The sequence below is a fragment of the Physella acuta genome, unplaced genomic scaffold (genome assembly GCF_028476545.2).
Source record: "Physella acuta isolate Inbredline_101_S28 unplaced genomic scaffold, ASM2847654v3 ptg000386l, whole genome shotgun sequence".
In the NCBI taxonomy this organism is placed as follows: domain Eukaryota; kingdom Metazoa; phylum Mollusca; class Gastropoda; family Physidae; genus Physella; species Physella acuta.
The window spans coordinates 804,397-828,950 of NW_026731905.1; the positions used below are offsets into that span (position 1 = coordinate 804,397).

At 33.2% G+C, this 24,554-nt stretch overlaps 2 protein-coding genes across 2 annotated transcripts; one reads left to right on the plus strand and one right to left on the minus strand.

Annotated features, from left to right (window-relative positions):
- Positions 1 to 287: 287 nt before the first annotated feature.
- On the plus strand, positions 288 to 13,475 carry LOC131942070 (nuclear factor related to kappa-B-binding protein). The gene is made up of 25 exons (XM_059301779.1): positions 288 to 394; positions 3,268 to 3,425; positions 3,672 to 3,749; positions 3,839 to 3,894; positions 4,111 to 4,178; positions 4,307 to 4,434; positions 4,579 to 4,697; positions 4,941 to 5,011; positions 5,137 to 5,408; positions 5,609 to 5,689; positions 5,826 to 6,031; positions 6,196 to 6,292; positions 6,382 to 6,508; positions 6,619 to 6,808; positions 7,147 to 7,382; positions 7,643 to 7,749; positions 7,935 to 8,058; positions 8,145 to 8,218; positions 8,338 to 9,382; positions 9,908 to 10,111; positions 10,228 to 10,449; positions 10,541 to 10,654; positions 10,751 to 10,803; positions 10,922 to 11,041; positions 11,412 to 13,475. The coding sequence occupies exons 2-25, from the start codon at positions 3,279 to 3,281 to the stop codon at positions 11,751 to 11,753; spliced, it is 4,281 nt and encodes a 1,426-aa protein (XP_059157762.1). The 5' UTR covers positions 288 to 394; positions 3,268 to 3,278; the 3' UTR covers positions 11,754 to 13,475.
- Positions 13,010 to 17,326, minus strand: LOC131942069 (uncharacterized). The gene is made up of 3 exons (XM_059301778.1): positions 17,032 to 17,326; positions 16,145 to 16,285; positions 13,010 to 14,201 (listed from the first exon to the last, which is right to left on the minus strand). The coding sequence occupies exons 1-3, from the start codon at positions 17,102 to 17,104 to the stop codon at positions 13,990 to 13,992; spliced, it is 426 nt and encodes a 141-aa protein (XP_059157761.1). The 5' UTR covers positions 17,105 to 17,326; the 3' UTR covers positions 13,010 to 13,989.
- Positions 17,327 to 24,554: the final 7,228 nt, after the last annotated feature.

Genomic DNA, 24,554 nt, shown 5'->3' on the forward strand with positions numbered 1-24,554 from the left:
GACCTACTTGTTAAAGGTCACAAATGGATTTTAATAAATAAAATCGTTTAGAATTTTTCGAAAATGCTGATATACAATTACAATGTTGATGTTATAAATAATATAATAATAAATATAAATAATAGTATAAATAAATATAATTACAATAGATTCAGCAGTTGAAAAATGTAGCTGCTTAAAACATAATTATATTATAACCCTCTTTTTTCACTTCCGCCACAAAAGTGGCAGAAGTGGCAAAAAGAGCCGAATTAGAATACGGCCTCTGCAACTGCAGAGTTATTATCGAGAATTTTAACTTCCGGAACATGGTTCTCTCCTGTCCAGTATCCGCTTTTTTGAAGGTTTTGAAAGGATATTTTGCATTTAAAATTAATGATAACCTCTAAAATTGGTGAGGGTATTAATCTTATATTATTGCAACTTATTCATTATGGTACACTTCACATCGATTTACATAATGAAAGCAATATTATTAACAGGAATCGGTTGATTACCGTTCTTTGCGTGTTGACACTGAAACTTGGTTACTGAGCAAAATTAAAAAATATTTTTTTAGAGGGAGTAGACTAGTTTCTAGACTGGATTCTAAATGGGAAAGTGTAGTGGAATCTATAATCATAATAAAATTTGCTTAAGCTGAAATTTAAAAAATGTGACCTACTCTTCAAACATTGTTGTTCTTTTAAAATAAATAAATAATTAAATAGGGGGGGGGGGGGGGGCTAAACTTTCTACTTCTGAGTCTTCTAGGCAGGCCAACTTCAAGCTTAGATTTTGAAACTTAGTTAAGTAGCTTAGTAGCTCAGCCAGTAGATATTTAGATCAAGCTAGATCTAGAATCTAAGTCATTATAGTATTATAGTCAAGGCCTCTTATACTTTAAGCTAGCAAGAATTTAATTTCATCAGAAAAATTAAATGGAAAGTCATATTATTTTAGGGTTATCCCGTATATCTGAATCGGCATTAAAAACACGACCCTCAGACTCACATTAAAATTTGATACCACTCAAGAGATAGGCCTATTTGGTTTTAATTGATGGTAAACACATAAGTTTGAAAGATCATTTTGACCTATTCATTGAAACGTTAAATGGTTTCATTTTATTTTTTAAAGCATTGCATTGTGGTTTTAGGCCCTCTCTTGATCAGCACTCCATATACAAATAAGGTTGATTTAAAATACTATGGTATCTCAATTTTTGAAGGATATTTTTAAGGTGAAATTATGATCCAATTTTGATAGATCTTGTGAGCTTAAAAATATTTATTTTTGTCTTTGTTGCTTTAATTATGCTGTAATAATTTGTCAGTAATGTAGATTGCACAACCTTGGTTGTTATACTTTTCACCCCTGCCCTCTTGCAGGCTTTTCATTTATGATGTAATAGATCTGTTGGGTTGAACACATTTATTAGGTTATGATTAACTAACTTTTTAAAATTTAGTTTTATCTATAAATGTGTGGTCTAGGACCTAATGAGGTTTTACTCATACCATCAATTGGCTGACTAGCTATGTGTTAAAAACTATTTGGGTTAGAAAGAAAAATTTTGTTTGTTTTCATAAGGTGAGCTCTACAAGAATGTTTTTTTTTTAAATATTTTTTTTTAAACTAAATACCCTAATATTATTCTTTTTAAATTAGTTGAAATTAGATACAGTCTGCTAAGGCCTGGCCTTTATTTTAAGCCTAATGGCTCAAGTATTCTCATTTTTTTTACAGGGCTAGCTAAGCATTTATTATAAATTCAGTGAGAGGAGACATGCAAATAATTAGTGATATCACTTTTGACCATGGGTATGTTAAAAATATGATCAGAAAACTCCCATTATGTTATGATACTAGGGACTCGAGATTTGCCTTTGTATATTGTTAATTTTGTACTTTATGGCATTGTAACTAAACTGGCTTTAGGTAATTTCTGCATATTAATAAAACAGTAGAAAAGTTCCTATTAATTTAAATGAAATACTATGTTGGTCATCTCACTTTCTTGATTGGCATCTATACAAATAAGGGTCATATAAAATTTGATAGATTTTCAATTTTTAAGGGTATATTTTAGATGAAAGAAAGATCTTAATAAGGCTTGTGAACATAAAAGATCTATGTTTATTTTTTTATTTTAGTTCATAAAGCTTTAGTAGAAATCCATCACTTATGTAGATCATGTTGCCATGGTTTTTATGCTTTCATCTCTGGTCCTACTACACACTATTACTCATATATCTATTGTATTGACTATAGTACGTTATGATTTTAACTTATTTTTTTAGTTTTATCTGCGATTGTTTGTTATAGTGTACGTTTGAAATTTTTATTTTTTACACTAACCTCAATTGGTTTGTTGGTTACCAGAAATTTGTATAGAAGACTACTGACTGTTCAGATTTTCCAAAACCCACAAGCCAATATGTATATCGGGTGGTAAATGTATTAAATAAATGTATTAAATAGATGCCTTAAATATTATTTTAAATGATAAAAAACCATCATCACGCAGCATTTTCATTTCTGGAAGAATATCCATTTTGTGAATAGGCTAGATTCTTGAAGATAAGATAGCCACTTAAACTTGAGTAACAACTATAAAATGTTAAAGATAATCAAATATTGTTTAATTGCCTAAAATATTAATAACTAAAAATTAATTAAATTTGTACAAAATGACATATAACACATCAAGTTTTAACTATCATGTCTGTTTAAATGGCACATGATTTAAAAAAAAAATTATTCATCCCTTTCTCAGCAATCCTACCTATTTGCTGCCTTTAACAGAACCAAATATTAAGTAAAAATCATAATAACCTAGACATATAACCATATTCCAGCAGCTTTTGTTCTAACAGATGTGTCCTATTCCACATTTCACTTACGTCTACTAGAATTATGAATGGTGACTTATGTGTTTTTCATCTGACTCCAATAGCTCTTGTTATTGAGGATAGAATCAGTTTCTCAGTCTTCTTAATTTTTCTTCTTAATTTTAGTGCTGGAAGAGAACCCCTCCACCACAATTAAGTATACATGTCAACTGGTTATGCACCATTGAGGCCATTGACTCCGACTTTGGCCTGCTTTTCTTTTTGGATTTGCTTCCATAGCCTTTGTCCAACCAAGGACAAACTACAAGGCAGCAAATGAGCAATTGTTTGATTTTGGAGTTGTCTTTACTGACTCGACCATGCCGACCCCCTAGTTTCTCAGTAAGTCAATAGCCTTTTTGATAATTGGTTTACTACTATTTGTACTACACAGTTTAACTAAAAATGGAGGACACAGATCAAGAAATGAGTGAGGAAATGGACAGTGACAATGATGTCTGGTCTAGCTTGATACCTGGTCCAGATGAAAGAACAGAACAGTGTCAAGTTGGTAAAGAAACTTTACATTTGCCAGAGCTGTTTCTAGAAAAGGTGAGATTTTGAAATTATATCTTTGTCATTCAAGCCGTAAATCACAACTTATATACATGTTAATTGCAAGTTGTATAAAAGTATAATGTTTATTTGTCCTGAGAGGATTTGTTAGCTTACATGAAGCTTACATTTATTGCTTGGTAAATGTGTAATGCACATATAAATTTTAGTCAGTTTGAATAATGAGTTTAGTTACTTTGTTAGTTTCAGAATATTCATTACATTTTGTTCATTTTGTTTTAGAAAAATATATTTACATCAGTGTTGTCGCTGGAGACATGGGACACAGTTTTAAGTGATAGCCAGAAGGCAAGACTTGAGGTAACTGCCTCTTACATACTAGTAGTTTTCCCTTTAAACCTGCTTAGTAGTTTATGTATCATATCATTTGTTTTTTCTTCCTTTTTCAGACATTATTGCCTAACTTTCCTGTCAATGATACGGAAGAAAAACATGAAACCTTAAGGTAGATGATCATTTTGTTCATATTGATATATTTAAAAATTATATTGTTTAGGATAAGGTCACATATGTTCCATTATGTTGTAAGAAAGGTTTTGTTACTATAAAAATGCGTGATGTTGTTGATATTTAACTGAATGGCAAGAAGAAGATAATAAAATAAAATAATTTGAAAAAAATGTATTGTATTATCTTACACTTACCATCAATTTTCTTGTAGGAGGCTATTCAATGGAGAAAATTTCAAATTTGGGAATCCGGTGGAAGAGTTACAAAAGAAGTTAAAAGGTTTGTACACAAAAAATGTTCTACAGTGTAATGGCTCTTCTTTGGTATTTGATGAATATATTTTATTAAGATTATTATACAGCTTGATTAAAAAGTGAAAGTAATTTTTAGATTTCTTAATTTTTCAGAAGGATATTTGCACCCTGAAATAGCTAGATACAGAAAACAAACTCGTCAATTTCGTCATCGTGATTATAAAATGAGGCAGCAGCGCCATCTATCAGATCTTCTTAAACATTTACTCCTGTCTAGACAAGTAAATAGCTCTAACAAATTTTATAATAAAAAACAGCTATATTTTAATCAATGGGGTATTAATATTGAATGATTCATCTTTGTAAAAAGTCCTATTTTATGAATGATTGAGACACTCAATTTAATATTTATTTAAATCATTTAGGCTCTGTTTGAACATGCATCAACATTAGCTCCTGGAGAGCCAATCAGATTCCAGTATCGACCCCCACCTAAAAAGAAAGCATCCCAGATGGAGCAAGTAGTGAAAAAGAAAACTATTAGGTCTGTTCATCGTAAATTTTCTGTTTAACTTAGTAAAGTCCTGTTAGATCAACCATTTTAGAGAATCAAAAGATGTTAAATCTTTTCAGCACTGAACATTCTTCTTAAGAAGCTACTTAAAAGTGCATATTTTTTAATCCTTATCTGAAGTTGAGGTTGTAAAATTTTCACCAGCTAGTTATTTCGAAAGATCTCTTCCAGTGTGAAGATAAGTATAGTGTATATTTAATTTTTTTTCTGTAGAATTTTAAAGGAAGTGCGTGATGAATGTGGTGTCCCAGATACATCATCAGAAGAAGATGATGAAACTTCAAGTAAGTGTCTATTTAACGTCCGTGTTAAATAAGTATTATTTGAGTCAGCATACATTATTTAATTCCCCCAAATAAACTGCTGTCTCTTCATGTTTTACTCCAATAAAAAATTGAATTTTTGAAAGGTCCTGTTCAGAGAAGTAGACGTCAACTATTCAAATCCTTAGGTCCCATCCCTTCGCCGGAACCCACCCTACCTAGTGTGGTATCAACATTCTCCAGCAAACCCCCAGTAGTAAATGGAGATTTTAATTCATCAAATCATGTGGTTGCTAACAGTCCTCTACATAGCACCTCCAATAACAAGAGACCCCGTCCTATTAGTCCAGTTGAGGTGACTGAAGAGAGCTACAAATTAATGCTTAAGCTTCACAAGAAGAAAAAATTGCTTGATCCTGTAAGTAGTACATCTTCTCTCTGTTAAATTCTTAGATATTTATTTTTCGAGGTGAATTACATTCAACTGAATATACATTTATATTTATAATAAAAGAAAGTTACTTCTATCTGCTTAACTAAGCAGAAAGCATTTAAATGTTTGCTTTATATTTACTATATTTTAAGTATTTTTACACATCTATTATTTTATAATTTCAGGACTTACCTGAACTTAATACAAGCAATATTACACTGCAAGATATTCTAACAAGGTGCCAAGCTAATAAAAAGAATGCCAAAGTTAACTCAGGTAAATTAAACACATTATCTTACTTAAGTCTTGTTGTTTACAATATATATTTTGAAAAAATCTACCATAAAACCAGCTTATCCTATAACAAGCTAAAAAAAATTATTTTGTATTTTAGATTCACAGTTTCTTATTGGTGAAAACACAAGTAGTGGTAATCCAGCCACAATGAAAAAGCGTATAAAGATGAAATCTAAAGAAAAGAAAACTAAAGCAAAGGTGAAAGACTTGCCTGGTCCTGAAGAAGAGGATGCTATCATTCCTTCCCTCCTGGTGAATTCTGGGCTGGACCAGGGGTCAAGCTTTCTCGGCGTTGATGAAGAATCAGAAGAGTAAGTTTATTTAAAAGTGTCAGTCAACTCATATCTATTTTCATTTATTTTAATTAATGATAGATTTTTTAAAACATTAGTTTATTACTTTTAAAAATTAAAAATTGCCTCTTGATGTAGATAACAATTTTTCCTTGTTTAAATTAACCCATTTTAAAATTTAGACCTTCAAGGGCAGTATTTGGTCCTGCTACTAACTTCTTTTGTCTGTTACGGGATATATTGTCTGAATTTATTGATGGAAAAGGATCAACTCCCAAGGTATTTCTTATAAAATTTTGCACTTATGTCCATATTACATTATGTATAATTTTTTTTCTGTGCTACATACTTAAAACATATCATTACAGATAGAGGATCGTGTTCGAGAATGGCTTGACCTTAATGATGAAATATCTAATCCGTGGTTAGCATTGCAGAAGAGCTGGGTGGATTTAGTCGTTTCTGCACTTAAATTTCTTTCTGGAAATGAACTAGGTATGCCGAAATTTGTTTCTGATATATATAAATATATTTTGTTTTTTTTTGGTACATTTAGTAACTTAATTTTACCGAAAAAACTGGACCAATAAAAATCTTGTTTTCAGGTTTAAAAGTTGAAAATTTCATACCATTTGTGGATTATAAGGAGAGAGCTCAGCAATGGAAATGGATTGGTGTTGGCAGAGACTCAGATCCAGAGCTGACTTCCTTATTCCGATATTGGTTGCAGCATAAAGATGATGTCACTGTAGATGGTCTTGATGCTACACAAGGATCACCGCCTCCACCCAAAGCGTAACTATGCATTATTTTTTTTTGTGATAGCACATAATTCAGTTATTGCTCATAAATAACTCAATATGCTAATTTTTAAAATTAGAACTAATTCATTTCTAAAATTAAAAATAATTCTGCATTACAAAAGAAAGACCTATAGAATAGTTCAAGTTTTTAACAAAACCTTAGGATTAGGCAAATCAGAGAGGCTTACAAATGTCTTTGTTGACATACTCACAATTGTTCCACTCTTTTACCATTTCATTCAAGAATAACAAAACAAAAACAAACAACCCAACAAGTTGATTCAATCATATTAAATTAGCTGTTTAAATGTTCAATTTTTCAATCCCCAGCAAAACCAATTTTATTGTTAGGCCCACCTCCAATAATGAAAAAGCTCTGTTCAGGGAACAGGAGCGACGAAGATTTGCTGCACCACACAAGGCTTTTACTTTTATGATGCATGGCTACGACTCTGTTGTGGGGCCAGTCAAAGGAGTTTATGACAAGGACAGTGGCACAAATAAGGCCAGAGAACACAACCTTTTAGTTTCTGATCGTCCACCATTTGTCACCATCCTGACGCTAGGTGAGATTTTACATTCCTGTAGAAATACTTTCTAGTCACAAACTGCTGGAAATGTAGCTAATTAGATGTTTTTAATTCATTGTAAAGTATCCATAGCTCTAATTTTAATAAATCTCCCCGTTACTGTCATAAAAGATTAGTATTAGTTTTGTAGTATGTTTTGGTATAGTTTAAAGTAATTTTGTGAACATTATTAGTTGTTTTTATTGTATTAGTAGTTTTTAAATGTAAACGTTTTGTTTTATAAATACAAATAACAGTTCGAGATGCTGCTGCAAGACTCCCTAATGGTGAAGGTACTAGAGGAGATATCTGTGAACTGTTAAAAGATTCCCAGTTTCTTGCTCCAGGTGTCACAGAAACACAGGTACTGAACAGGATAAATTATTTAAAAATGTTTTTTTTTACTAATATAATCTTAACATTGAAAGCAAAAACTGAATTGTAATAGGGTTGTCTCAAGATCATTCAACATTTTTAGAGTTCTTGCAAGGTTATTAGTTTGTTTTACAATCCTATTTTGACATTCATATTAACATTTCAAATGTGCAGATTAATGCTGTTGTTAGTGGAGCCCTTGACAGACTTCACTCTGAGAAAGACCCATGTGTGAAGTATGATGTGACTCGGAAATTGTGGATATATTTGCATCGAAACAGAACAGAAGATGAGTTTGGTAAGAGGGTTAACTGAAATGTTTTTCCTGTTCTTAGAGTCATCCCTTTATAACTAATGTAACCTTTTGAATCATTAATATTTCAGAGAGAATTCACCAAGCCCAAGCAGCAGCTGTCAAAGCTAAGAAAACATTGTCACGACCTAAAGCTCCTAAAGCAGTCAGTAGATTTTTGCATCTCTTTCAGTTAAAAAAATCTATTTCTAGTGTATTTTTAGGCATTATTGATTAGAGGTGATGAATTTAAAACTGAAATACTTTTCTGTTTTTGTCCCACAGGCTAAAGATTCTACAACACCAGCTGCTCCAGTCACTCAGCCAGCAGCAAATGCAACTCCACCAGCAAAACAAAACTTCACCCTCTCCACACTTCCTAATTCTACACCATCTCCCAAGCCAGCACCAGAAACAACATCTCTTCTTGGCAAAGCTGGGAAGCCCACGGCCGCAGGTGTCCGTCCTGTCACAAACAATACAGCATCAGCCAACACAGTCAACCACACCATAGCTCAGATACAAGCCGCCAGAGCTGCTTTGGCCAAATCGTCAGCGACAGTTGGTCAGCTACAGACTATTAAACAGCTGACCAGTGGCCAAGGTCTCACGACACCTGTGGCTTCAACAACTAACGTTACCACGTCTGTTCTAACAGTGACTTCTGTGGGGTTAAGTGTTAATTCGTCTTTGGCTGCTCAACTTTTATATGCACCTGGCTTAAGCCCGGCTGGGATCACAGCAGGCAAGCTGCAAAAACCTGGCTCCTCGCCCGCTGTGACAGCAACAACTTTCAGTCTCGTGACTACCATGAATGCTTCACAGTCAGCGGCAAATCATGCTAAGCCTTTAGCTGTGCCGACAATCAGCATGCTGCAGAACCAGCAGTTGCTGAAGCAGCATCAGCAGCAGTCTGCATCACAGAGCGTACTCAAACAGAATGCTGCGCTAGTCGCAGCTGTTGGTCAGACAGTGGCAGCTGCTAACTCCAATGCTGTGGGTAAATTAACCCCCGCCAATCAGAAGCAGACGTTCACAATGACTGCTAGGCAGACCCCTCCACCAAATGTAGTGGTGACTAAAAACCAGGCAGCAATATCCTCGTCAAAGCCCACTGCAGGGATGAAGCAGGCTTCATTAATACTATCACAGGATGGTATAGCGAATCTCACGTCTGCCACCGCAGCGGCAGGCAGTAAACTGGTGGCCTTGACCTCTGTACCTGCCACGCCTGGTGCAGAGGGCACTGTTATGGCACAAATCATGCACCATGCAGCTGCTGGCAATGCAGGGATCAGTAGGGGTGTACCTCAAGCAATCAGACTTCAGAGTATGTCTATTTTTTTCATTCTAGGATATGTACAAAAAAAAAGGGCTTTCTTACGGATTGTCAAATCTATGTGTAATAAGTCACACAGGAATAATTATAAATGTATATTTATATATCATTATTGAATGATTTATTACCATTTTATTTATGTATCAGAATTGAATATTTAATTTATGGGTTGTATGTCACAGAGACATTATTGTGAATTTACGGGTTATATGTCAAAAGGCATGATTTAAAATGCCAGGGTTGTTTGTCAAAAAGGAAGGATAATTTTTACAGGTTACATATAACAAAAGAATGTTTGAGTGTTCAGGCTATAAAATGCACGGAAGAAAAGACTTAAGTTTTGAATTTTTTTTTGCAATATCTCTATGTTAGGATTAAAATGAAAATTGTGATTAAGTTCAGTATAAGATTAAGAGCCTGATTAGCTTAGTATTGATTGAATTGCTGGCAAAGTACCCATGTATGTAGAGTTTAAATGGCTTAGAATCTAAATAATTTATTTCATGTCTTTTGTAGGTGGTAGCCTTGTTCAGTCTGTGATAGGTGGGAAACCTATACACATAGGGGGAAAGCCTTTTGCTCAAGCCAAAGGATTAGTCCAGCTTTCTGGTAAAGGTGGTCAACACATAGGCTTAATCCGAACACCACAAGGTCCTCTATCTACCATCAATCTCATCCCTACTGTGTCATCTGCTTCAGGGAAGACTGCCACTGTTGTTGGTAAGAATAAATTAATTTCACTGCCAAATTAACTTTGTTTCTAGCCGGAGTTACCCAATACATTTGTAAAATATTGATCGCTACTTACTATTTAAAACTGTATGTTTTAAACCCAGCTGTTGGTAGCCCATCACCAGTTCCATCATCACCATCTTCAGTTTCAAGCCCTGGTATCACCACAGCCACCATCACCCCAGGACTTCCCACAGCGTCTCAGACTGCTGTTTTTACAGCAGCTGCCAAGGGGCCTAACTCTACTCAAGCCAAGATCCTAAACCCCACTCAAGCTGGCCTTGTAGTGACACAGCTTGCACCAGGAAACCTAACTCTTAGATCAGGTAAGACAACTCATTCTACTCCCTCACTAAGAATTTATTCAGCTAATATAGCTATTATCTCTACTGTGTTAACTACTTCTTACCATTTCAGCAGGCCCAGCAAACTCTCAGACAAAAATTATTCCCACAAATCAAACAGGTCTAGTCCCCACACAGTTTATTTTACATCATGCCCCAGGTGTTTGTACAACTCAATCTTCTTCAGGTAAGCTGATGAATATTTTTAATGCTTAACACAGAAAAAAAATGATGCTACAACTGTGTCTTTTGCACACATTTATTTTAATAATTTGTTTTGCAGGTCCAATAATTGTGAGTAATGCACCTGGAGTAAAAGGTGCTCAGAATCTTCAGGTATTTAATTAATTTTTTAAATTAAAAAAATGTTAAATTCTTTTCACAAAATTTGCAAGTGACTCATATAATCCATGAACTTTAAAATTAGTAGCAGTTTAAATTTTTTTTAATGCAGATGATGAGGACAGTTCTTTCACAAGGTAGCTTAAAGCCAGGTCAAGCTACTATACTTATATCCCAACCTGCTTTACAGCAGGGAGTTATGTCTTCTGCATCTGGTTTAACAGCAGCACAGGTATGTGCCTGGTCCATTCTACACTTGATATTTTGGGTTTCAAAAAAATTATTTTTGTATTATTTTGGTTTTTGGTTTTATAAATCTAGGTCTTTTACAAAATTAGATGGTTCAAAATGTATGACATTTGATTATTATACTTGTTTGTAGTAGATATATATATACATTTTTAAACAATTCATATTATATAAATAAATAAAGATTTATGTATTTCTTAATGAAATGTTAAAAATTTAACCTTAATAAAAATGAACGATCTTTCCCCCACTTACAGTATACCGTACAGTTGTTAGCTTCATTATATATAGTCCCAGTTACTGCGGTACTAGACAAATCTAGCCCTAACCTTTTCCATCCCCTCATTTTTTAGGTTGTTCAAGCTGGAAGTAAAACTTCAGGACGAGGGTCACCCAAAGGAAAGGGCCAACCAGTGTATGCGCGTATCATAACTCCCCCACCTGGCATGAAGCTGGCCAACATGACCCAGGTCCCTGTCTCAGCTGGCAACGTCAACATGCTACAAACTGTGGGCAAGCTGCTCGTAACCTCCAGTGTTGCCACCCACTCCCTCCCCAGCCTCCCCATCGTCAGCTTGGCTGTACCATCAGCCATGATAAATCCAACAGCTGCAGCTAACAATATCGAGGTGACAGCCTCCGCTGTTGGTAGCCTCGGGGATCATATTAAACAGGATGGGTCTGGAGACAGTTGATAAAACATTGGTTATACATGATTAGAAAACAGACTCTTTATTGTCACAATTATAAGATTGATGAACCAACTTTGGTTTATTTATTTATTTTGCAATTGGTGCTATTAGATCTTTTACCTTTTCTGGATTTCAAAGTCTGTATAGTTATCTGTGAAAACTTAATGGGATAATTTAAGCTGTTATTTACTGGTTAACATGGCACCTGTTTTGTTATTGCAGAATATTTATCGCTGTTTTATTAGCTTAATTTGCTTTCATAGGCAAATGATTTAAGCTGTCATAGAATTCTATAATCTTGCATTATTGCAAATATTTTTTACTGAAATATGATTCAAGTTGTCTGAGCTTAACTGTGATAAAGCGCACCCTTCAGTTGGCAAGCATGGAAGTGTTTGAAGATTTGTAATGCAGATGTTGAATTTAGTTAATTATATTTTAGCCGAGATCTATAAGCCCCTTGCAGTTTTTGTAAATATTGTTTTATAAGTAATGAAGGTTGTTTATTGCTAAATGTTATTTTAGCTACCTTGAGGTAATGAATACTGAGATCTCAGTTTCTTGAATTGAAAGGACACAACTTTTTCATGTACACTTTTTTCAAATAATTGAAGGGGAAAAAAAAAATGAAGAAAAAAAAGCTATGCAATAAGTGCGTGAAGAGGGATCATGATTTAGGGATGGTCATTGTGTTAGCCAAAGTCAACAAGCTTGATGTAATCAAAAAGTTAAGGTTAAATTTTATAAGTTGATTGTTTGGCCTCATCTTGTAATAATTATTATCCATGACTGAATAGTTTATAGTTGGTCATTACCTCCAATGAAGTATTTTTTTTTTCTGAAGGCAATAACTGATTTCATCCACTTGGCTAAATAATTTGGTTAAACAGGGACAGTTAAGTAGGGAAGCAAAATAATTTTGAATCATAATAATGAATATTTTCAGTTTGATCAAAATTCTAAAATATATATTTCTACTTACATATTTCTACTGAACAAGAACAGTAATAAAATGTATGAATCAGGATTTTTTTAAAGTAAAAAAACCCAATGGATTATTTCCATTTTTGTTAAAATCTGATTTTAGCCAGTTAAGTCTTTTTCATTCTCATTCCACATGTGAAGTAAAATGTACATTACACATTAATGTAGACGTTTTTCAAGCTTAAAAAATTGTGATAACCAGTCACTTGTATATAGCATCTTAGTTGTTTTATTATGTTATTAACATAAACAAATGAGATAAAGTTGTATAAAAAATATGTACAAATTACATTTATTTAGTATTGATGGAATCATAGCAAATTGTTGTGAGATCATCATATGAAAACTTTAAATGATTTGTTTTACTGGACATCTTTATGTATGTATAGCAGGTTACATTTTGTTTATTCAAATATGAATGTTCTTACAATTGTACATTGTTATTTACATCCAGTTTATCTGTATATATTTATTACACATTGACAAAAAAAGCATGTTTAATAAACAGGTATGTTCACTTTGTTATGTTATTAAAAAGGCTACACATTTTTTGTGTGGTTTCTTCAATCAGCAGTATACAGCTCAGTCCAATTGAGCCATTATATTTTTTATTGCACCATCATCAGTTATCTTCAATAACTTAAATACTTTTATGGAACTTGGCCATTTTTTTCCCCTCCGACTTAATTTAAATAAAATTAAAACTACAAATAAAAAAAAAGAGCCTAGTGCTAAAAAAAAGTACTTAAGTCACATTTTGTGAAAAAATTAAACCAAACAATGGTTATTACTCCATTTTGACTATCTGATTTAATGCTTAAGTATTCATTTTGAGTCCCTCTTTAAAGCAAAAAAGAAGTTAAATAGCCCTTGTGAACTACTTTCTCAGTGTTTATTTTGTGAATTAGGTACTTTGTCAGTAATAAAAATAAAACTATTTATCAATAGTAAGATTAATTTGAAATAATTAAAAAAATAAAACTCGATTTAGTTGATGAAAAATAGTGTAAAGATGAACTAAAGAATCTTGTAAAAAAATTTCAATCATAATAATATAAAACGTGTATGTGTGCTTATCAATTTCTTTTACTAGTTTTAGGTAAAAATAATTGGTAATGTTTTTGTTTACAGAGTTATTTCTACTTAGAAATGTTTTGCCTAAACAACACATGTGCAAATTAAACATTTCAAAATTCTTATTTACAAATTTTCTAAATAATAAATAGAATTAGTTAACAATAACCAAAACATAGTTTTAAAAAATGTATGATCCACGTAACAAAATGAAACATATGAAACTGAAGAACAGCAAAAACATCTGGGAGTGTGCCCTTGTGGAGCTGTTGCAGAATTCACTATTGCATGTACAACTGATTGTGTCTATGCCGTTGTACGTTTCCTTGCGGCAGCCTTCTTGTCTGTATGCAACACAACTTCTGGTTATTTCAACTCGTCTCACTGAGTTATCTGAATAACAGAAAGTAAAAGTAGGCCAATACATTGTTTAATATAAGTAGCTCCATAGAGGCAAAAAGATGAATCTACTCCATTTTTGTTGGGGAAATTTTTTTCTCTTGAAGTTTTAATTTCAATTCCAGAAATCAAAGATCAGGCAAGGGCGGAACTACAGTGCCACCAGACCCGCAATGCGGGGGGGGGGGGGGGGGGGCCACGCCATTTAGGGGCCCATAGCTGACCATAATACATTTTTTATAGTTAAAAATAATAATTTTCTTGCATTTTTTACTGGACGGTAAAAGCTTTTGTAAATAACAGACAGATCCACTACAGTAGTGATGTTATACAGTACATAAGTGATGCTGTTGCGTAAAAAAATATGTATGCCTGAGCTGTAGTGTGAAAGATAGGCAAACGTTCAAAACACTTCCATGACTTATTTCCCTTTTTTAAATGGTTAAATAGAGGTGCTCATAAGCTCTTTTTAATATATTTATACTAAACAAATTAAAAAGCAATTACTTCTCTTAAGTATTATTTTTAAAAAAATACATACTAAAGATTGACATAGCATAAAAAGGAAATATATTTAAAACAAATAATATAAATACAAAAAAAAACATAAAAATAAACATAACACAAGAAACCATTACACATACAAAGCTTTCACGCTTTATATTCTTTTGACAGGCAAAAGTCTAGAGGGTAGGCAGAATTTAATTATAGCATAAAAATTGAATAAACTAGTTCTAAATCTAAAAAAAAAATAATAAATTCAAAACAGACTAATTCACTCACACACATGGCATGTTGTAATTAGTTTAAATTGAAAAAAACAACATTTCTCTTTCAAAACCCGTTCAAGCCAGAAATGACTATCCGTGTTTGAATTCTGTGTTTGTATATATAAATATATATACACATATATAAACATATATACACATATATATACACATATATATACACATATATATACACATATATACACGTACATGTACATATATGCGCATATATGCACGTATACATACATCTATGCGCATATACGTATGTATATGTGCATATACAGACATATACGTGCATATACATGCATATATGTGCATATATGTGCATATATGTACATACATATGTGCATATACGCACATACATATGTGCATATATGTGCATATACGTACATACATATGTGCATACATGTGCATATACGTACATACATATGTGCATATATGTACATACATATGTGCATTTATGTGCATATAGGTACATATATATGTGCATATACGTGCATATATGTGCATCTACGTACATACATATGTGCATATATGTGCATCTACGTACATACATATGTGCATATATGTGCATATATGTACATACATATGTGCATATATGTGCATATACATACATACATATGTGCATATATTTGCATCTACGTACATACATATTTGCATATATGTGCATATATGTACATACATATTTGCATATACGTACATACATATGTGCATACATGTGCATATACATACATACATATGTGCATATATGTGCATATATGTACATACATATGTACATATGTGCATATATGTACATATACGTACATACATATGTATATATATATATGTACATATACGTACATACATATGTAAATATATGTACATACATATGTATATATGTGCATATATGTACATACATATGTGCATATATGTACATATACGTACATACATATGTATATATATATGTACATATACGTACATACATATGTATATATATGTATATATATACACACATATATATATATACACACACATATGAGTATGCATTGATAATACCATGGGTAGGATGGCCTGAAAAACTAGTTATGGAAACTTAATTTTAAAATAGCTCGTTATAATTTATTGGCCAGGGTAACTAGTGAGTTTCTGTGTATATTTATTTCATACATTTAGTTTTTGCATAGTACTTACTATCATCTACACCTCGACGTTTAATGCAGCTACCAACGTCACAGTAAGTCACATGTAGTTTATCACTCATAGCAATCCGAAAATAATCACCACATTTATCATTGTCTTTTGAACTACAATAGAAACAGTTGGGGGCAACACCTGTGGAGATATTTTTTAAGGTTGAATTATTTTTGCCAAGTCAAGACAGCTGAGGCAAATCTTGAGTGACTAATGTTTTTGTGTGTCGAGTCTTCAAAAAATATAATTTTGTTAATTCTAGAAAACAATATAGTGACAGTTTGGTCAAGGCTAGCATGTGTTTTGTCATTAAGTCCCTGATAGTCATCCATGTGTGGTGATATTTTTACAAAATTAAATACATCAAGTTTATCTTGTAAATGAGATAAACCTTTAACTTGCAAGCTATGGAGTGGGACTCACTATATACTATAGGCCTAATAAGTAATAAGTACTATAAACTATAAGTCTATAAGAAGTAGTATAAGTATTAGCAAATTTATAAATTAGTAATAGTATAGAATAGATTCTAGGCTATTAGTTTTATTCACTATTATTAAAAAATATAATACATATAATATCAATATCACATTAGTATAATATTACATCTCTACCTAATGAGAATATTAGCCTCTGTTTATTATTTATTCACTCTTCAGCTTTGTAACCCTAACCACACCATAGTATAGTATATAGTTATAGCCTAAATTAAAATTAGTAAATTACTAATACTAATCTTACTTGTAGGTAGAATTCAAATAGATTCTAGAAAAAAGAGCGTTGTCATTAATAATTTAAGATTGGCCCACAACTCATTTGTAAAAATAATAAATTTTAAAATTAAATACTAAGAAGTAGATCTATTCAAGTTTTTACATTTTACTCACAATGATGAACTCCAAGTAGAAGAATCAAAAACAAAGGTAAGGAAACATGAGCTGTTTTACCAATGTTTGTCATTTTGTTTTTTTGTTGCCAACTTGGGTCAGGTCGAATAAGCACTTAAAAACATGTAGAGTCTATCAATCGTCCCACTTTTAACATACAATTAAAGAAAAGATACAAATAATGTGAATTTAACTAAACGAAATCGATGCGGAAATGGTGATCGTAACGCATATCAACAACTCGGGGGACACTTCCGTTAGGCTAACGAGACTGTCCCACGGCGTTAAATTAGGTCACTGGTGTGTTACCTAGAACAGGTGAGGCAAAGGGGAGTAATACAAATAATACAGGGGACCAGTCGACCGTGCAATATATAAATAATGAAATGATATCACCGAGCGTGCAACCAGCTGTTACGTTATACTGTTCTTAGAGATATATTTATACTTATACAGTTATAAAATACATATCATCAAGCTTTCGACACACAGGCCTACATTTCGGCAGAAAATTTAGCTAAAGTAGGTCTGTTGTAGGTAAGTAATGCGAGATGCAGCCTTGAGAGGTGAACGGAAAAAAAAGTCACAGGAAAAAAAAAAAAAACACAGAAAAAAGTCACTCAGTTTTTGCTAGGAAAAAAAGTCACAGAAAAAAGTCACAATGGAAAAATTTATTCGGAAAAAAGTCACAGAAATAAAGTCACATAAAAAAAAGTCACAAAAATCTTTTCAGAAATATTTTGATTTATTTGTTTAGAATAGTTAAATTTTGTATGTTTATTGTTGTTGGTTATTTTTTTTTAAAGCATACCTTTTTATAGACGTTAAAAGCATTAAGTAAAAATACTCTAACATAATTTACACTACAATCTCATCTTTTGTTACGTATTTAGTTAAATACGCGGTAGAAAAGTTAATTATAAAATAAATTTAAGCACATCATTGTGTTTTGCATATGTTTTGCCGCAGGCTATTCTCTGGTCGGCTTCTCCAGAGTTTCTTCCGGGCATCTCTTCGAAATAAAATTGATATAATTTATATATAAAATATATACTTTTAACAGTGTCCGCCCCCCCCCCCCCGAAGAAAGTCTACCGCCCCCGAAAATTTCTAGTGTCCCCCCCCCCCCCCCCCCCCGGAGAAAAAAGTCTGGAAGATGGAAGAAACACTGGGCTTCTCCTCAGTCGGCCTTGTCCTAACATATTGTGTGTTGTTGACGTTTTGTGTCAATGTCAGCCTTTGAACCTTGTCGGCTTTCAGTTTTGATCCTAAGTTTTGTTATGTAATGAGCGTGATAAATGTGGGCAGTAAAGGTGGTTGAACTAACCATAACTATTGTTGCGATGAGTTGAGGGCAGCAAGTCAGAATAACTTACCATTTCAAGGTAATTGAATGTTAATATTTAAAACAAAACATGATGAAAACCAAGGAGGCTGGAACATTCTATTAAATGTTATTAATACTATGTTTAACATAATTACAATCTACAAACTTCATACAAAATATTTTTAGATGAATTATAAAAATTACCATGCGCATACAATCTACACACATTACATTACATTTAGTTAATTCTAAGTTAATTTGCACTCTGAATATTTAATACACAGATGTATTAACAAATTCCATGCAAATATATATTTGTGACTTTTTTCCTGTGTCTTTTTTCCTGTGACTTTTTTTCTGTGTTTTTTTTTCCTGTTTTTTTTTCATGTGACTTTTTTTTCCTACAATCGCCTTGAGAAATAGTCACATTACGCTAAGCCTTAGCGACATCGATTTTCGTGTGTCCAATCAGTATTTGTTCCAGGCATCTCTCCGGGTGGGGGGGGGGGGGGGGGGGCGAAGAAAGTCTACCGCCCCCCCCCCCACCCCCGAACAAAATGGAATTTATATAAAAATATAAAAAACATACTTTTACCACTCTCCGCCCCCTCCCCCTCAGGAAAACTTAGTCCGCCCCCCCCCCCCCGAAAATATCAAGTTCTCCCCCTCCCCCAGGAGAAAAAAGTCTGAAAGAAACACTGGTTTGAGTTCGGATCCCGAAACACTTAGCAATTGAAAGTGATATATCAAGTGTATTATTCACTTTAAACGGTTGTAGAAAGACTTTGTTGAAGCATATTATTTGCAGATTTTCATTATTTTCTTGATAATACTTTTATGATGTAATGAAGCAGGAATTTAACTTGAAAATAAATGTAATAATGAATAAGGTATTCATTGAGCTCAATCGGCAGCTATTTCCCAGAGAGTATCAGGTGGCTTGCTGTCAAAGGAAGACTTGTTGAAGCGCAGGTCGCTTTAGAGAAAATTGCAAAGACTGAACAGGAAGACAGTACATGGGTATGCTAAGGATATCTTACAGGTGGGCAGAGCGTCTTCCATGCATCTCTTGGGGGGGGGGGGGGGAGGGGTTCGGGCTCGGGATAGTAATAGGTCGGAACTGGAAATGGCCGACGTATTGTTATCACCACGAATGATAGAGCTACACAGACTATGCCGAGCCCCGTTACGTCACACTTGAGCAGATATTGCACGTCAATATAATGGTGTTCAAAAATGTTTTAAGCTAAGAGTAAGATTTATTACAGTACAACTGTGGCGTCGCTAGGCCGGGTGTCACCAGATGCGGCACCACATGGTGTCACCATTCACTTTTTTGCTCTGTAAAGTTTGTCACCACCCCCCTTCCTTGTCGGAATCTTCATTATGTTCTTAAAATACTTTTTTTTTAGCTCTAACGCACAATTCAATGAACTGGCAAAAAAACCACATATTTATTGTATTTATCTTGCCTTTTTTTTCTGGGTGTCACCCCCCTGAATGGTGTCAACCGGTGCGGTCAGCACCCCCGCCACCGCCTCTACAGTACCACATGGCGTGTTCCTACTTCTCAGTGACAGGCACTGGTGTTATCCCTCAATATACGCAGCACATATTTCATGCAAGTCTAGTGGTAGGAGCTCTAAGGGGACGTAACAAATTACCCTTCAAATCCCCCTCCCCTCTGATCGTACAAACTATGCGTTTCTATTATAACCCACTCCCGAAATACTGAGAAACAGCATATAGCCTTTTACTTATGTAGCAACATTTAATTATTACCGTAAGCTTTAAAGAATCTGATGATTTTCCGTTTAATGCCAGAAAAAAAAGTCTTTTTCATGCAAATTCCTTATTAACATTACTCAAAATAAACAAAATATACACACCGTTAAGAAAACAGGGCAAGTGTCGATGTATTCAACTATAAGGGCTCGCCCATAAACGACGCCATGCGTCTAAGTGATATGTATCTCAAGGCACTTCTTGTCGACCCTGGTTCCTGTTACTTTCGTGGTACAGGTGAAGTAGAGCTACTCATTTTTACATGTGGCAATTAAACAAATTTTGGGTTGCCTGGCGATTTTGAGATACAGGTACTGGTGTCACTGGACTGGTCCAACGATTCTGTAGGTGTGTGTGTGTGTGTGTCAGACCACCCCAACACCCCCTCCCCGTGACCGTATCCTACCTCTATGGTAATATTATTCGAGATTTTATCCATGATGTTGAGCTGCTGAGATACACTAAAACCCAGTATCCCATTCATATAAGTACAGTAAGGTAAAATAAATTGTTAGTGGTTTCAAATTAAAATGTAAAAAAAAAAAAAACAAAAAAAAACAATACATACTTTTGGAAGTAACATTTACGAAACAAATCAGGTTTTTTAAAACTCACATTTTTATTAATAATTACACGTATTTTTCTATATATTTGCTAACAATGTCAATATATCTTCAAACAAAGCGAAATTCATCCACAAATGTATAGACATAATTTGGTAGCCTTGATAATATAAGACATGAACACACAAACACAGGTAACTAGGGTTTTTAAGAGAAAACAGTACAGGTTTTACCAGACGTCTACTATAGGCCTACTCTCGATCACACGGAACGTTACGTGCATGAAAGAGACTCTGAAATGATGAAAATTTACCCGACAGGCCAACATCACAGATTCTCGAAACAAGGACAGCCCTCGGCGGGGAACTCTGGTTAATTTTAACCAGGTGAAACACGCCGAACCCCGATAGTCCAACCACCATTTCCTCAAACGCCTTTTCCCAGAACATTTTTATCCGAAATCAGATGGCCCAAAAGCCGTAGGCCTAATAAAGTTTGAAGCGAAAAAAAAAATCCACTCAAGTATGAGGTAACTTGAACATTAAAATTCATTCAGACTTAGGCCTTGTGTAGGCCCCAATTTTTGCTTTAAAACAGCATTCGTTCGGCTGAAAATCATAAAAATAAATCTCAAATGCAAAAGTTCAATATGGATTTCGACTACCCCTACACACACACACATATATATATACATATATATGTGTGGTTAATTTTTAAGTTATATATATATATATATATATATGGTTAATTTTCAAGTGTTATATATATATATATATATATATATATATATATATATATATATATATATATATATATATAATATAAATATATGGTTAATTTTTTAGAAAGACGGCGATTGGTGCATTCAAAACAAGAACAATAATAAAAACAAGAACAATAATCAGATAGAATTTTACTTTGATCACTTGAATATTTCATTACACGAGAAAGATTGCCTTGTTTGGTGAAAAACGTATGCTGCTAGTGGTGTAAATGGGCTGTAATATTTTCGTATAGATTAGATAATATTACATCTTGTTAAGTGTTAGTGTTCAACGTAAGTATTTATTAATTATGGTATAGTATTAACGTGTGATATTGATGTGACTTTATGTTAGTCATCGGTATAGCAACTTTGTCTTTGATAGAGAATGTCGTCTTTTAAAATCCTATGTTAGTTGTTAATTTAATTCTATTCACCGTTTATCACTCATGTACAATTTAAGTGTTCAATTCTTCTCTATAGACTGAACAAAAAACCTCTGTCTTGGTTACTACAAATCAAGATTACAGTGGCAGTACTTGATATTGTATCATGTTAGTTGTACATCTTAGAGAAACTAAACAATGAGATAAATATGACTGTAGTTGATCTGTAGTTTGATGCAACATTTAGAAATTAGACAGTTTCCAAAAAAGATATCACGCGATGGAACAACAGTCAGGGTAAGGATGATGTTTTAAAGCAAATTATCGGGACATGGCAATGTTTACTGTAATAACCACTGGCTGTTTTTAAACAAACTATCCGGAAAAAGCAATGTTTACCTTAGTAACCACTGGCTGTTTTTAAACAAACTATCCGGAAAAAGCAATGTTTACCTTAGTAACCACTGGCTGTTTTAAAACAAACTATCAGGACACGACAATGTTTACTGTAGTAACCACTGGCTGTTTTTAAACAGTCAACTAAAGTTGTTTTTTTAAACTATACTCACATCCATCCATACAAACATCGTTTTTGCTTTCACATACACACTGAGATACAGGATGAGCAGCAGCATCTCAATAAGATTCATGATATCTTTTATGTAAGCCGTCTTATCACAGAGGGTCTGTCTAATTATGCACAATGTCAAGGATATATAAAAATAATGGCCGTTGGTTATCCATATATATATATATATATATATATATATATATATATATATATATATATATATATATATATATATATATATATATATATATATGTATACGCACGCAAATATCTATATGTATACAAATACAAATCTATGTACGTTTAAAGAGGCATTTAGACAGCTGGTTGTGTTGACTATACAAGTTACACACCTCATATAGAATTTGAACAAAGTTTTAGCAGAGTGAAACAAGAGGTCGGAAAACAGAGTCGATATCAGCACACGAAATAACATTTTTAAAAAGGTTACTTTAAACTGTGTACAACTATGCGTGTATTGAATTATTATCAACAATGTACAAAAGCAACAAGTTACCATTCCTATCTATAACAACACTTCAATTATGTAAATAGTATGTTGAGTGAAATATAGAATGTAAATGGATGTAAGGGGGGTTGAAAGGTTGCATATATATATATATATATATATATATATATATATATATATATATATATATATATATATATATATATATATATATATATACATGTATAAACCTTCACACACATACTTTCATACAGATGTTCACCATCCACATGTATGATATTATATGCACCCTTGACATATTAATGATACCAAAAAAAAAGGGTAGATGACAGAATAATATTAGGAATCTCCCATAACTGCCCCCAAATGTGCGTATGTTTATGGTGAGAATGGTTTTGACTAGAGAAGGCTTAGGTCAAACATAACATTAAAGTATCAACAGAACACACGGACTAAACGGTACCCTAGGGATGGCAGGCTATTATAGTTTTACTTTACAACAACCTGGGATATATATATATATATATATATATATATATATATATATATATATATATTCTGTAACGATTTTGAGAATGCAAAATCACGGTTTGATTACATTCATACATTTGAAATGGAAAAACAAGCGCCTTCGCCAATAGCTGTAACTTAATTGACATATTAAAAACCAACGCGACGCTTTCCAAATATTCATATTTCAACACCGCACCTTATGTCATTTAGTACTTGCTGAGGGTGGGAGGAGGGAGTTGGCCAGATTTTACGTTTGACGCTCAGAGTGCCATGAAGTGGTAAAGATTCAACCCTAGTTTAGACATGTTATTTACAAAGTGTCATTTAGATCAGGAGTAGTCTGGCTGTATTGAATAGGCCCGGTAAATTAAAAAAAAAAGCCCCCTCCCACCACACCCAACTAGAGATAAAAATTTTCATTGTGTATTTTTTCTTCAATTTTTCTTTTTTCTTGAATTGTACTCTATAGTATGAGGGGGTGAAAATGGTAAATATAAAATGGAGAAATACCAACGAATAATTAAAAAAAACCAACAAAGAACCAAAGCCCTTATAGGACTATTCCAGCTCAGTATGTGAGAGCCAACCACATTTTTCCCCGGGGAAAAGTACAGAATTGATTTAGATCTTTATAATTAGAGCCTCAGATTTTGATAGTAAACCCGCGATGGTAGAATTAAATTCTGACCTGTGATTTAAAAAAAAAAAGAAATGAACACGTCTTTAATTTTTTATGTGCTATGCACACACACACACACACACGAGTAGGAAAAAGTAGCCCCCCACAAGAGAACAAACAGATGAATTAATCTGTCTTTAAAATATAATGAGAATTATAGTTGCAGACATGGATTTATCAGAACTAATACTGTCTAGGCTAATTAGAACAAACACCAAACTCTAGACTTGACTGTATTAAGGGCAGACAAAAGCACACACAACACACTCGAAATGGAACTGGTAATTATATATATATATATATATATATATATATATATATATATATATATATATATATATATATATATATATTCTATTATCTATCTGTTTAAGTAAGTAGATTAATATCTTATATAAATAAGCTAAATTTCCATAGTTGCTGTTATGCCACCACCCTCATTTGATATTCAGCCTTGGGTTTCCAAT